This window comes from Carcharodon carcharias, chromosome 12, assembly GCF_017639515.1.
Source record: "Carcharodon carcharias isolate sCarCar2 chromosome 12, sCarCar2.pri, whole genome shotgun sequence".
Classification (NCBI taxonomy): Eukaryota; Metazoa; Chordata; class Chondrichthyes; order Lamniformes; family Lamnidae; genus Carcharodon; species Carcharodon carcharias.
In genome coordinates, this window is record NC_054478.1 from 122,682,539 (window position 1) to 122,697,573 (window position 15,035).

The window sequence follows — 15,035 nt, forward strand, 5'->3', positions numbered from 1 at the left end:
GTACACTATGTCCCTTCCTGTCACACTCTGGCTATCATTACCCATATTGCTACCCTGCACTATTGCCTTGCCCTTTCCCTTTAACTTTCCAAATCTCTCCTCACATGAGCTCTTTCCCCCACACCAATATTCAGTTTAAAGCTCTCTCTACAATCCTAGTTATATGATTTGGCAGAACACTGGTCCCAGCATAGTTCAAGTGAAGGCCATCCCAACAGTATAGCTCCATCTTTCCCCAGTACTGGTGCCAGTGCTCCATGAATCAAAACCAATTTCTCCTAAACCAACCTTTAAGCCACACATTCAACTTACTTGCCCTACACCAATTTTCTCGTGGATCAGTTAGTAATCCAGGGATTATAGCCTTTGTGGCTCTTCTTTTTAATTTAGTCCCTAGTTGCTCATACTCCCTCAGTAGAACCTCTTTCTTGGACCTACTTATGTCGCTGGTACCTACATGGACCATAACAACTAGATCTTCCCCTCCCACTTCAAGTTCCTCTCCAACCCAGAGGAGATGTCCTTAACCCTGCTAGTACTAATTTTCAGATTGTTCTGTTCCCCCACCCCGTCTTGTTCTGGAAACCTATATTAAATCATCCCTTAACCTTCTATACTCAAGCCTAGTCTATCCAACCTGCCATTATGATTTTGCACTTTAAACCCCAGCATCATTCGGTGAATCCACACTGTACAGCAGCGAAGATGAGCATATACTTCCTATGGTGCAGTGTCCAAAACTGAACACAGTAAACCAGATGGGGTCTAAGTAGAGCTCTGTACATTTGAATCATAACTTCCTCCCATTTGTATTGCAACCCCCTTGAGATGAAAGTAAATGTGTCTAATTTCTAGTACACTTATCCCTTGAGCTTGGCAATGTCAGAGGCCCAGGATGCGAAGCAGCACCATGTCTCCTTTTGCATTTCCCAACTCCAGACCTTTTAGAATGTGCCGAGGCAATGACTAAGCAACTTCTGCATCACTGAACTGAAACAGACAATTAAAATAAAAACAAAATACTGCAGATGCTGGAAATCTGAGATAAAAACAGAAAGTGCTGGAAATGCTTAGCAGGTCTGGCGCCACCTGTGAAGAGAGAAACAGAGTCATGACTCTGAACAAAAGTTATATTTGATTTGAAATGTTAACTCTGTTTCTCTCTCCACAGATGCTGCCACCTTGCTGAGTATTTCCAGTATTTTCTGTTTTTATTTTTTTTTTGAATCAGGCAATTGTTATTTGAAAATGGCAGGGTATTGACTTTAGTTGACACAGTCTTTCCATTTCATTTTATTAGTACCCCTCTTATTATTTGGATGCATGGGAAACACTTGTGGATTTCATGGTATTGGATCTGTATAAAACAAAACACGAAGGAGGATAGGCCATCTGCTCCCAGTTGAAGAACATAGGAACAGGGGTAGGCCTTTCAGCCTCTCAAGCCTGCTCCACTATTTAATTAGATCATGGCAGATTTGTATTAACTCCATCTGCTCTCCTTGCTTCCACACCCGAAATACCCTCACTGAACAAAAATCTATCAATTGCCAGTTTTGAAATTTTCAATTGACTTCCAACCTCAACAGCTTCTCAGGGGAGAGAGTTCCAGATTCTGTGTGAAGTGCTTCCTGACATCACCCCTGAATAGCTAAAGTCTAATTTTAAAGTTTTGTCCTTTGTCTAAACAAAACCACCAGGGTAAATGGATTTGCCCTCCAACACCTCATCCCTGTCTCTTTCTTTATGTATAAGCCTAGACAGTGAATATTGGGAGGTTATTCAACTCGGAAGAGCATCACAGCGGAACCCAATCCTGTCCTTCCCCAACATGTATGCACCAAGATATTCAGCAGGTGGATAGCAATCATAGCCTGGCTAACTTCGGGGCACTGAGGCCAATTGCAACGCCAAAATGCTAGCTCAGTTAACACTGCAGCAAATGAGAACAGGAGCTGGGATCTTGTACTCTAATTGATTTAGCTATTCACTGCTGTAACCACTGAGTCATGAGCAGAATCTTATTTCTCTTCTTTTAACTCAATTTTTTTGAAGAAATGATTCAGGATTTGGCAAGTGCTTCTTACAGTTACTCAATGTTATCAGCAGTTGATCTGGAACATAGCAACTTTCTGGATAAGACTGTAGTGGTTGATAACGCAGAGTAACAGTGAAGGGTGGATTGGAGCAAAAATAGGTCCAAGCCAGGGACAGATAGAGAGCTTATTTTCAGGGATATTTATTCTCCAACAAAGGACACTTGTCGTTGGGTTTTATCACTACTTGGATCTGCAGATCCCACTGAATATCTGCCTCTGTTTACAAAAGAGTGAGCATGTTGCCTGGCCTCTGCCAGTGCCCTATTTGGCCAGTTGCTTAGAAAAGATCCGTGAGGGATAACTGCACCTGTTGTCCCTCTGCTCTGTTGGAAGTCTGCATAATAAAATGACCAATTACATGATTTGTATAATCACAAGACGTGTAAAATGAGACCAGTTCTACAGCAGCCTGTCTGTGAATGTAATGATAACTCAGGACCAAGCAGATTCTTGAGCGTAAGAAATGTCTCAAAAGATATAGAAGTGCCGACTGCTCAAGGCCAGCCTCACTACCGAAGAACATGATATGTCCATGAAGTATTAATTAGGTGTGCAGATAGCTGATTGGTGAGTTTTAAGTTTTTTTCCCCTCTAAACTGGGCAGTAGTTTAAACTTGTATGGGGAGATATGAGCATTATATTAAATTTAGAGCATAACCAGGTAAACTACAGAATATAACCATGGATAATCATTGTGTGATATTCAAAACTTAAACCTAATTAGTTAAATAAAGTCAAAACAAAGATGTGGGGCAGGTGATGTTGCAGCTGCAGCACATGGGTGGACACCAGTGTGATATAAAGAAACCATGGCTGCAGTATGTGTCTGCAGCTCAAGGAGAATTGGCTCAGAGTCGATGAGCTGGAGTCTGAGCTTTGAACGTTGTGATGCATGAGAGAGAGAAATGTTACCTGGACATTTTGTTCCAGGAGACAGTCACAGCCCTCAGGTTAGGTACCTCAGATTCGGTCTGTGGTCAGGGACAGGAGGGTGTGATTGCAAGTGAGGCAGGTGTGGGAATCCAGGAGGTAGCAATGGAGGAGACTCAGCCATTGCAGTTGTTCAATGGGTTTGATGTTTGTGTGGACAAAAAAACTGTTGGACCTGGTTCTGGGGAATGAATTGGCCCAAGTGGATCAAATAATAGTGTGAGAACATTTAGGAGACAGTGACCATTGAATCATAAGGTTTAAGTTGGCCATGGGGAAGGACAAGGAGCAATCCAGAATGGGGATAATTAATTGGCAGAAAGCCAACTTTGATGGGATGAGAATACATCTGAGTCGAGTGAGTTGGAGTCAAATGTTGGTGGAAAAGATGATGACTGAACAATGGGCGACCTGGGCTACCTTCAAAGAGATAATATTGTAGGCAATGTCAAGGTATGTTTCCTTGAAGGAGAAAGGTAGGACAAATAAATCTAGAACATCCTGGATGACGAGAGAAATAGAGGTGAAGATGAAAACAAAGAAGTATGCATATGACAGATGTCAGGCAGAAGATACAATGGAGAATCAGGCTGAATATAAAAGGACCAGAGGGTAAGTGAAAAAACTAATCAGAAAAGCAAGGAGGGAGCATGAAAAGAGAGTGGCAGCTATCATAGAAGAGGATCCCAAGGTCTTCTATAAGCATGTAAATAATAAAAGGGTGGTAAAAGAAAGGGTAGGGTCAATTAGGGATAAAATTAAAAGAGGAGATTTGCATGTGGAGGCAGGAGAATTAGCAGAGGTATTAAACGAATACTTTGCATCCGTCTTTACAAAGGAAGAAGATGCTATCCAGGCCGAGGTGAGAGAGGAGGTAACTGATATACTTGAGGACTTTATAATTGAGAAAGAGGAGGTATTAGAAAGGCTATATATACTTAAAATTGATAAGGACTGGATGAGATGCTTCTGAGGATACTGAGGGAGGTGAGAGTGGAAATTTCAGAGGCACTGGTGATAATCTAACAGTCTTCCTTAGACACAGGAGTGGTGCCAGAGGACTGGAGAATTGTGAATGTAACACCATTGTTCAAAAAGTGGTGCAAGGATATTGCCAGCAACTACAGACCCATCAGTTTGACTTTAGTGGGTTGGGAAAGTTTTAGAAACTATAATTTGGGATAAAATCAATAGTCACTGATAATTAAGCATGGATTCAATAAGGGGAAAACATGTTTAACTGACTTGCTGGTGTTTTTTTGAGGAGGTAACAGAGGAGGTTGATAAGGGCAATGCTGATGTGTGATGTGTATGGATTTTCAAAAGGCATTTGATACAGTGAAATTCTAGCTCATGGAATAAAAGGGAAATTAGGCACTTGGATAAGAACTTGGCTGAGTGACAGGTAACAAACAGTGGTGATAAATGGTTGTTTTTCAGATTGGGGGAAGATCTGTAGTGAAGTTCCCTAGGTCAGTTTTAGGACCCTTGCTCTTCTTGATATATATTAATGATCTAGATTGTGGTGTGCAGGGCATAATTTCAAAATTTGCAGATCATACAAAGGTAGGAAGCATTGTCAGCTGTGATGAGGATGGACTTGAACTTCAAAAGGACATAGACATATTGGTGGATTGGGCAGACAAATGACAGATGAAGTTCAATGAGTGTGAGGTGATTCATTTTGGCAGGAAGAATGTGGAGGGACAGTCTAAAATAGAGGAAGAAACACTGAAGGAGGTGCAGGTACATAGGGACCTTGGTGTATTTGTACATAAGTCATTGAAGTTGGCAAGGTATGTTGAGAGAGCAGTTAATAAAGCATATGGTATCCTATGTTTTATTAATAGGGACATTGTGTACAAGAGTCAGGAGGTTATGTTGAACTTGTATAAGACACTGGTTAGGCCTCATCTGGAGTATTGCGTTCAGCTCTGGGTGCCATACTTGAGGAAGGAAGTGAAGGTATTGGAGAGAGTACAGAGGAGATTCACAAGAATGATTCCAGAGATAAAGAACTGTAACTATGGGAATAGATCGGAGAGGTTGGGTCTGTTTTCCTTGGAGAAAAGGCAGCTAAGAGGAGACTTGACAGAGGTATTCAAGATCCTGAGAGGCATGGACAGGGTAAATAATGATAAATTGTTCCCACTCAAGAGTACATCAAGAACTAGAGGGGACAGATTCAAAATAATGGGCATAAAGAGTCGAAGTGATGTGAGGAAAAATGTTCTCACCCAGAGGGTGGTTGGAGTCTGGAACGAACTTCCTGAAAGGGTGGTGAAGGCAGGTTTGATCAAGGTATTCAAAAGGGAACTGGATTGCTATCTGAAAAGAGAGAATGTGCAAGGTTACAGGGATAAGGCAGGGGGTGGGATTAGGTTTCTTTCAGCGAACCAGTGATGAGCCGAATGGTCTCCTTCTGCACTGTAAAGATTCTGTGAACTGATTGAACTGCCTCCTGCTGCGCCATGCAGCCTGAGGGTGAAGTACATGGGGGGAATCTGGCGGAAGTGAATTCACACCTCAATACAAACCAAAAGATGCGCTTCTAAACTCTCCCAATTGAAACATGAGAGGGGAAATGAAACTCCAGGGAGGCCCAGACACCTAAAACGAAAACAAAAATACCTGGAAAAACTCAGCAGGTCTGGCAGCATCTGTGGAAGGGAGCACAGTTAACGTTTCGAGTCCGCATGACTCTTCAACAGAACTAAGGAAAAATAGAAAAGAGGTGAAATGTAAGCTGGTTTAGGGGGGCGCGGGAGGTTGGGACAAGAGAGCTGGATAGACGGCCAGTGATAGGTGGAGATAACCAAAAGATGTCACAGATAAAAGGACAAAGAGGTGTTGAAGGTGGTGATATTATCTAAAGGAATGTGCGAATTAAGGGTAGAAAGCAGGACAAGCATGGTACAGATAGCCCCAGTGGGGGTGGGGTGGAGTGAAGGAATCAAAAAAGGCTAAAAGATATAGATAAAACAATGGATGGAAATACATTTAAAAATAATGGAAATAGGTGGGAAAAGAAAAATCTATATAAATTATTGGATAAAACAAAAGGGAGGGGGAGAAATCAGAAAAGGGGGTGGGGATGGAGGAGAGAGTTCATGATCTAAAATTGTTGAACTCAATATTCAGTCCTAAAGGCTGTAAAGTGCCGAGTCGGAAGATGAGGTGCTATTCCTCCAGTTTGCATTGAGCTTCACTGGAACAATGCAGCAAGCCAAGGACGGACATGTGGGCAAGCGACAGGGAAGTCTAGGTAATGATTGCGGACAGAACGAAGGTGTTCTACAAAGCGGTCACCCAGTCTGCGTTTGGTCTCTCCAATGTAGAGGAAACCGCATTGGGAGCAACGAATGCCGTAGACTAAGTTGAGGGAGGTACAGGTGAAATGCTGCTTCACTTGAAAGGAATGTTTGGGCCCTTGGACGGTGAGGAGAGGGGAAGTAAAGGGGCAGGTGTTGCATCTTCTGCGGTTGCATGGGAAGGTGCCATGGGAGGGGGTTGAGGTGTAGGGGGTGATAGAGGAGTGGACCAGGGTGTCACGGAGGGAACGATCCCTATGGAATGCTGCCGGCGGGCTGAAGGGAAGATTTTTTTGGTGGTGTCATCATGCTGGAGTTGGCGGAAATGGTGGAGGATGATCCTTTGAATGCGGAGGCTGGTGGGGTGATAAGTGAGGACAAAGAGGACCCCATCATGTTTCTGGGAGGGAGAAGAAGGTGTGAGGGCGGATGCGCGGGAGATGGGCTGGATACGGTTGAGGGCCCTTTCAACCACCGTGGGTGGAAAACCTCAGTTAAGGAAGAAGGAGGACATGTCAGAGGAACTGTTTTTGAAAGTGGCATCATCAGAATAGATGCGACAGAGGCGAAGGAACTGAGAGAATGGGATGGAGTCCTTACAGGAAGCGAGGTGTGAGGAGCTGTAGTCGAGGTAGCTGTGGGAGTCGGTAGGCTTGTAATGGATATTGGTGGACAGTCTATCACCAGAAATTGAGACAGAGAGGTCAAGGAAGGGAAGGGAAGTGTCAGAGATAGACCATGTGAAAATGATGGAGGGGTGGAAATTGGAAGCAAAATTAATAAAATTTTCCAGGTCCAGACGAGAGCATGAAGCAGCACCTAAGTAATCATCGATGTACCGGAGAAAGAGTTGTGGGAGGAGGGCAGGAGGAGGACTGGACAAAGGAATGTTCCACATAACCCATATAGAGACAAGCATAGCTGGGACCCATGCGGGCACCCTTAGCCACACCTTTTATTTGGAGGAAGTGAGAGGAGTTAAAGGAGAAATTGTTGAGTGTGAGAACAAGTTCAGCCAGACAGAGGACAGTAGTGTTGAATGGGGATTGTTCGGGCCTCTGTTTGAGGAAGAAGCGAAGAGCCATCGGACCATCCCGCTGGGGAATGGAGGTGTAGAGGGATTGGACGTCCATGGTGAAGAGGAAGCGGTTAGGGGCCAGGAAATTGTTGATATGATGTAGGGTGTCAGAGGAATCATGGATGTAGGTGGGAAGGGACTGGACAAGGAGAGAGAGAATGGAATCAAGATAGCGAGAAATGAGTTCCGTGGGACAGGAACAGGCTGACACGATCGGTCTGCCGGGAGTCCTGTTTGTGGATTTTGGGTAGGAGGTAGAAGCGGGCCGTCCGAGGTTGGGAGACTATCAGGTTGGAAGCTGTGGAAGGAAGATCTCCAGAGGAGATGAGGTCAGTAACAGTCCTGGAAACAATGGCTTGATGTTCATGGTCATGGTCCAGGGAGAAGTAGGATGAAGTGTCTGCGAGGTAGAAGTCAGTGCGCCAGACAACAACAGCACCACCCTTGTCAGTGGGTTTGATGTCAGGGTTGGACCTGAGAGAACGGAGTGCAGCAAGTTCAGAGAGAGACAGGTTAGAATGGGTGAGAGGAGCAGAGAAATTGAGACGACTAATGTCATGCCGACAGTTCTCAATGAAAAGATCAAGAGAAGGTAAGAATCCAGAGGGAGAGGTCCAGGTGGAGGGAGAATATTGGAGGTGGGTAAAAGGTTGAACGGGGAGAGCACTCCTGCCCAAAGAAGTGAGCATGGAGATGAAGGGGACAGAAGAAGAGTTCAGCATCGTGCCGATCCCAAAATTCATTGAGATGAGGGCGTAAAAGTATGAAACTAAGTCCTTTGCTGAGCACTGAACGTTCAGCATCAGAGAGGGGAAGGTCATGGGTATGGTGAATACATGGCCAGGGCTAGGAATGGAAGACATGATGGGGACAGAGGGGCAGGCAGGGGTGGAGGGTCCTGGATGGATGTTGGTGTCGATGAGTTGTTGGAGCTTGCGTTCCTTTGCACCTGAAAAAAAGGGACAAAGTTTCTTGTTGAGGCTTTGGATGAGACGAAGAATAAAATGAAACTGGGGGCATGCGCAGCTTTGAAAAAGGGTGCGGCGGTGCTGCTGGAGGGAGAGGTCGAGTGTGTTGATATGGCTGCGCATGGCACTGAGAGTGGATCTCAGAATGCGACAAGAACAGCAGTCCAAGAAGCGGTGTATGTCCCGGAGATACCTGTAATCCTGGGTGGGTTCGAAACATGAGGGATGGAACTTCAGTTGAAATCCACGTGGGGTAAGTCAGAGATGGAGACAGTCACTGAGAAAGGAAATATGGCTGTGAAAGCGGGTTTTAGTAAACACCTTGTCAAACACCAGGAGAGAAATAGAAAGCAATGAAGGTGGACAAAGCAAAAGAGAGATTTGAAACTCCTGACGGAGAGAAGAGCAAAACTTCTTCAAGGTAGGCATTCCTTGAAGAGAAGTGACAGTCAATTAAACTCTAAGATGAAAGCAAAAAACTGCGGATGCTGAAAATCGAAAACAAAAACAAAAATACCTGGAAAAACTCAGCAGGTCTGACAGCATCTGTGGAAGGGAGCACACTTAACGTTTTGAGTCCGCATGACTCTTCAACAGAACTAAGGAAAAATAGAAAAGGGGTGAAATATAAGCTGGTTTAAGGGGGGGCGCGGGGTGATTGGGACAAGAGAGCTAGATAGAGGGCCATTGATAGTTGGAGATAACCAAAAGATGTCACAGGTAAAAGGACAAAGAGGTGTTGAAGGTGGTGATATTATCTAAAGGAATGTGCGAATTAAGGGTAGAAAGCAGGACAAGCAAGGTACAGATAGCCCTAGTGGAGGTGGGGTGGGGTGAAGGAATCGAAAAAGGCTAAAAGGTAGAGATAAAACAATGGATGGAAATACATTTAAAAATAATGAAAATAGGTGGAAAAAGAAAAATCCATATAAATTATTGGATAAAACAAAAAGGAGCAGGAGAAATCATAAAGGGGTTGGGGATGGAGGAGAGAGTTCATGATCTAAAATTGTTGAACTCAATATTCAGTCCGAAAGGCTGTAAAGTGCCAAATCAGAAGATGAGGTGCTGTTCCTCCAATTTGTGTTGAGCTTCACTGGAACAATGCAGCAAGCCAAGGATGGACACGTGGGCATGAGAGCAGGGTGGAGTGTTGAAATGGCAAGCGACAGGGAGGTCTGGGTAATGCTTGCGGACAGAACGAAGGTGTTTTGCAAAGCGGCCACCCAGTCTGCGTTTGGTCTCTCCAATGTAGAGGAAACCGCATTGGGATCAACAAATGCAGTAGACTAAATTGAGGGAAGTACAGGTGAAATGCTGCTTCACTTGAAATGAGTGTTTGGGCCCTTGGACGATGAGGAGAGAGGAAGTAAAGGGGCAGGTGTTGCATCTTCTGCGGTTGCATGGGAAGGTGCCGTGGGAGGGGGTTGAGGTATAGGGGGGTGATCAAGCAGTGGACCAGGGTGTCACGGAGGGAACAATCCCTACAGAATGCATCTGGGGGGGTGAACAATGATCCTTTGAATGCGGAGGCTGGTGGGGTGATAAGTGAGGACAAGGGGGACCCTATCCTGTTTCTGGGAGGGAGGAGAAGGCGTGAGGGCAGATGCGCGGGAGATGGGCCGGACACGGTTGAGGGCCCTGTCAACGACCATGGGTGGAAAACCTCGGTTAAGGAAGAAGGAAGACATGTCAGAGGAACTGTTTTTGAAAGTGGTATCATCAGAACAGATGCGACGGAGGCGAAGGAACTGAGAGAATGGGATGGAGTCCTTACAGGAAGCGGGGTGTGAAGGAGCTGTAGTCGAGGTAGCACCTCATCTTCCGACTCGTCCCTTTACAGCCTTTCAGACTGAATATTGAGTTCAACAATTTTAGATCATGAATTCCCTCCTCCATCCCCACCCCCTTTCTGATTTTTCCCCTCCTTTTTGTTTTTTCTAATAATTTATATAGATTTTTCTTTTCCCACCTATTTCCATTATTTTTAAATGTATTTCCATCCATTGTTTTATCTCTAACTTTTAGCCTTTTTCGATTCCTTCACCCCACCCCACCCCCACTAGGGCTGTCTGTACCATGCTTGTCCTGATTTCTACCCATAATTAGCACATTCCTTAGATAATATCACCACCTTCAACACCTTTGTCCTTTTGTCTGTGACATCTTTTGGTTATCTCCACCTATCACTGGCCCTCTATCCAGCTCTACTTGTCCCACCCCCTTAAACCAGCTTATATTTCACCTCTTTCCTATTTTTACTTAGTTCTGTTGAAGGATCATTCGGACTCGAAACGTTAACTGTGCTCCTCTCCGCAGATGTTGCCAGACCTGCTGAGCTTTTCCAGGTAATTTTGTTTTCGATTTCCAGCATCCGCAGTTTTTTGCTTTTATCCAGGCACCGAACCATCCTGGTTGAAAAAGTAAATGAGAAATTGTACCTCAATGAAATCTGACTAACCCCGCCCCCCCAAACAACAATAACAACAAAAGACCCTAGCAACGACCTGTGGGCGGAAGTGCGTCAGGTAAATGTCGTCACTTCCTGTAGTGCAGAGCTCGAGGTAGGTGGCGTTGTGAAGGGCTCTGGCGCTCAGCTTTTGTTTTTTTCATTTCCCCCTTCTCCCCTTCCCCCCCCCCCCCCCCTTGAATAGTTTGAAGCATTTCGTTTTCATAGCTGCCATCATGAGCGACACTGAAGAACAAACTTATATCGAAAGGGTGAGTTTTTGTCGAAATATCGTCGATTTTCTTTTTATAATGTCGGTCTCCGGGGTTTTTTTGCTCTGCGAATGTTCTGGTGAGGACCCGCCCCTCGGCCAATCAGTCCCGCCTTCCCTTTCAGGCCGATTGGCTCTGGCGCTTCGCCAGGCGTCCAATTGTTGTGCGCGGTGTCTCGGGCGGGGGCTTTAACTGGTGCGTGTGGAGCCTGTTAACGCTCTGAGACCGGACTGGACCAATGAGGGAGCGGAAAGCCTCCTGGGGAGGATGTGCTTTGCGCCTTCTGATTGGCTGCATGTTGGTGTCAATCAGGGCGCGTGGCGATGGTGGAGCTGGCCAGGCTCCAGTGAAGCTGTCGTTTCTTTGCGCTTGGCTGGTTATTGCTGTATTTCAGCGCTTGTTGGTGGATGCATTTTGAAATCTGCTTTTGATGCCTTTTGTTATTTAAGACGGGGGGTGGATTTTTGTCTTCATTATTTAAGATGGGGGGTGGGGAGTGGAGAGATGCGGAACATGCCCGCGCGCTCCTCCTGCAGTCGTGATCCACGTGCAACCACTTGTCTGCAACAGTAGTTCATATCGTGCAGAAAGGCCGTTTAATACAATCAATAGGCAATGAAGCCGGTTTCTAATTTAAGGGTTCTCCGTCATTTTTTGAAAAGAATAATTCGGGGGAAATTACAGAAGTTTGTTAGAAAATAGTTCTGCATTTCAAATGGGACTCTTCAGAGGAGTGGAAATAAACGAATCCATGCGTTTCCTGTATTTTTGTTTGTGGGTATGGGGCAGATTGGAGAGGAAGCAGCAGCACGAGCCTGCAAGTGATGGTATGCCTTTCCTGCTTTCTGCAGTGCATCCACGATCCTGGGTTACAAGCAGAATTTAGGCAAACCTGAATAGTTGTTCTGGTCATATCCAGAGCTACTTTCTGAAGTTACCATTTTGGGAGAGGGTGGGCAGATCAATGTCGTGAGGGTGGTGACGAAACATCACAGGCAGTGGAAGTAAATTTTGGATGTTGGCAGTTGGCGAACGTGGCTTGTGGGAATCAGGAAATAAAACATTAAAGTTCTATTTTATGGAGTTGTCAGTTTGCAGTGTTTAACCTCAAGTGCTCAAATTTACATGATTCAATTGTTTTTCTCCCAAAAGTAACAAGCTTTTTTATCCTGTATTAATATAGCTTGTTTATATTTTATATATAATTTAATCTCAATGTTAATGGCTTGGTATGAATTTTCTTCAGTTTTGTTCCTGCCCTGAACATGCAAAATAATAAGTCAGAAGTCTAGGGCTTGATAGGGGAGGAGTACAGATTAAATTTCTGCCTTTAATTTACAGCTATAATCTGAAAGCAAATTTAATATGGGTTCAGAGTGCCAAATATCTCATCACATTTAACAGGCATTGCAGCTTTTAATCTTTAACATTTTAATACTGAACCGTTACCATACTTGCAAGGAAGCAGTTTCCATGATTTTTACTGACAAATGTATTTTACCAAATCACTGTGCGAATATTTTTCTCTTTAACCCCCCTTTCCCAAAACCCTGTTTTATAATCGAAGCTACCGACAATAGAAGACAAGGGTGAGGGAGTTCCAAAAAGTAAGTAAGATGTTAGGGTTCAGCATTAATACTTTCCATATAAGAATAGCTGTTACCCAATTTCCTCTGGGTCTTATGCTTTTTTGAATAGTTGAACTCAGCTGTAAGAGAGCTTTCCCATTAATGGGAACGTGCTTACGTTCTGCTTGTCCCTTTTCACAAAGCAGCAGAGGTTGAGATTAGGAATTTGTAGTATTGGTAAGTCCCACACCCCCCTCCCCCTCGCAAGTCCATGTTTTGCTTCCTTAGCACAGTGTTGTAATTTCATTGTGCCCTGACAGCAACTTACAAAACTTGGACAGTAACTGTTTCAGATACTTTTAAATATATATATCTGGTTAAAATGGTGCCTTGTATTTCCTTCTAAATGTATTGCTTTGACAATTTGACACCAAGCCCAACTATGAATGCTCCAGAATATGGTTGGGGAAATCCTTCCTTGTATCTTTGACCCACTGAGCAAGATCTAATTTTGGTTAGACCCTGTTCTTCATATGTCTGGAAGTTTATTTTTTGTTATCCTGCATTTAGAGAGGCTTAAAAATTGTTGGAGCTCTCCCTAAAGTGTTTGTCAGAGCACCTGTTATTTTACATTTATTAGTAGTGTCACTGACATTGATGAGGGAAGAGTCCCAAGACAAAAGAAGATAGAAGCATTAAAGGTTCGTTGTTTTTATTTACATACTGTACTATAGGTTGATAATAAATTTAAGGTTTTCAGTATTTGTGTGCTTTTCAATTGTTGAAATTATGGTTATTAGCGGTTACTTATCCATTAAAACCACTTAGCTGCATTAATTAAATTTGGTTTCTTTGTGGTAATCTTGTTCCCTGACACATGGGGAAATTATTAATTGAGTCCTTTTTCAAAATCAATATTTTAATTCGGCACGTGTAGAGTGCACCTTGCAAATGTGCATGGAATGGTTTTGGTACTGATACTGGAGTCCAAGAAATTCAAATTTGAAGCGGTTTGCACTGTTTGAGAACTTTCTTTAAAAACAAATGCTGGAAATCTTTGATAATAGAAAATGGTGGAAGCATACAGTGGGTCAGTTGTAATCTGGGAATGAAATATTGTTGTTTTTAGATGGAACCCTGTCTTAGAATTGATGAAGTCTGTATTTTAATGAAGGTTTGTCCCTGCAGTATCAGTCATCTTTCTCTTTCAGATACTATCTGATCTGTGCAAAACCATTATTTTCTGTGTTCATTTTATGGACAGTATAATGGGCTCCACATCAACATCAGGGCTACTGATTTGCAGTAACTAAGTCAAATTCTATGTTTGTTGCACAGGATTTTTACCAGTGTTTTTGATCGGATCCTGCAAACTCTATTTGTCATTTAGTTATCACATTCTAGGGTATTATCCATTTTTGTGAAAACCATGAATTGAAATCTTTGGTTATGATTCACTCCTCTTTGGTCTCACTGAAGCTCATGGAGATATGAGATCATTCACATAACTTAGTGTGTATGTTAGATTGTTCTGTTCTGAGACTTTTTTATGCTTACTCTGATGAAAGGATATGCTTATATTTGTGTAGAATATTATTTGAAGAGACGAGAGCAACATTGATGGTTAACTTGTCATTTGACTATTAGTTATAGGATATACACAGATTAGTGACTGTTTTTGAGAATTCTGGGAGAATAATAAGTAACCAGTATGCATGTCCCATACTTTATAGTGATGAAATATAGAAAAGGGAAAAAAATTGCATATATTGAAAATATGAAATAACAGCAAGATGCTGAATATACATGTTAGGCAGTTCATGCATTTAATCCTTCATCAGATTTGAGGTGAACTGACATTTAAGTAAGATCGGAGAAAGGTGGACAGAACCCAACAGATAGGCCTGTCAGAGGGAGGAAGAATGGTCTGTGATAGTGTGTAGATGAATTTAATTTTTGGTAAAATTATGTTACAGTTCCCTAATCTGCGCCTCATTGACATTTGTGTTGTACAGTTTATTATTACTTTTGTTAAATGGGCCATGTTTTCACTTCTTCACCAATCCTAGTGCATTGCCTTGTCTCTGGCCTGACAAGGCCAAATCTTCATCCTGACATGGGTAGCCATGACTACTTGATTAAATGATCTACGGTATTTGAGACGATATCAAAATAAAGAATTGGAATTTTTCTGCGATTAGTGTAGTATTGTAAATTAAGACACTAAATTGGCATAATTTTATGCAGCAGACGATGTAATTTTATTTCCCCTGATTGCTAACCCTTCCATGGTGAGTGAAATGTGCATTTAAAAGTTGTCAGTATCTCCTATACTTTACAATGTGAGGACAGGGACAAAA

The 15,035-nt window shown here is 43.2% G+C and overlaps 1 protein-coding gene across 3 annotated transcripts in view; it reads left to right on the forward strand.

Moving 5' to 3' along the window:
• Positions 1-10,955: 10,955 nt before the first annotated feature.
• The window catches only part of LOC121284776 (transformer-2 protein homolog beta-like), a 47,929-nt gene continuing 43,849 nt past the window's right edge, over positions 10,956-15,035 (forward strand). For 2 of the 3 annotated variants that reach the window (XM_041200402.1, XM_041200403.1), the window contains exon 1: positions 10,956-11,107. In XM_041200402.1, the coding sequence (XP_041056336.1) occupies positions 11,072-11,107 (36 nt within the window). In that variant the 5' untranslated portion in view covers positions 10,956-11,071. Of the gene's footprint in view, positions 11,108-13,331; positions 13,377-15,035 lie in introns of those variants that run through there. The other variant, XM_041200405.1, reaches the window with a different exon arrangement.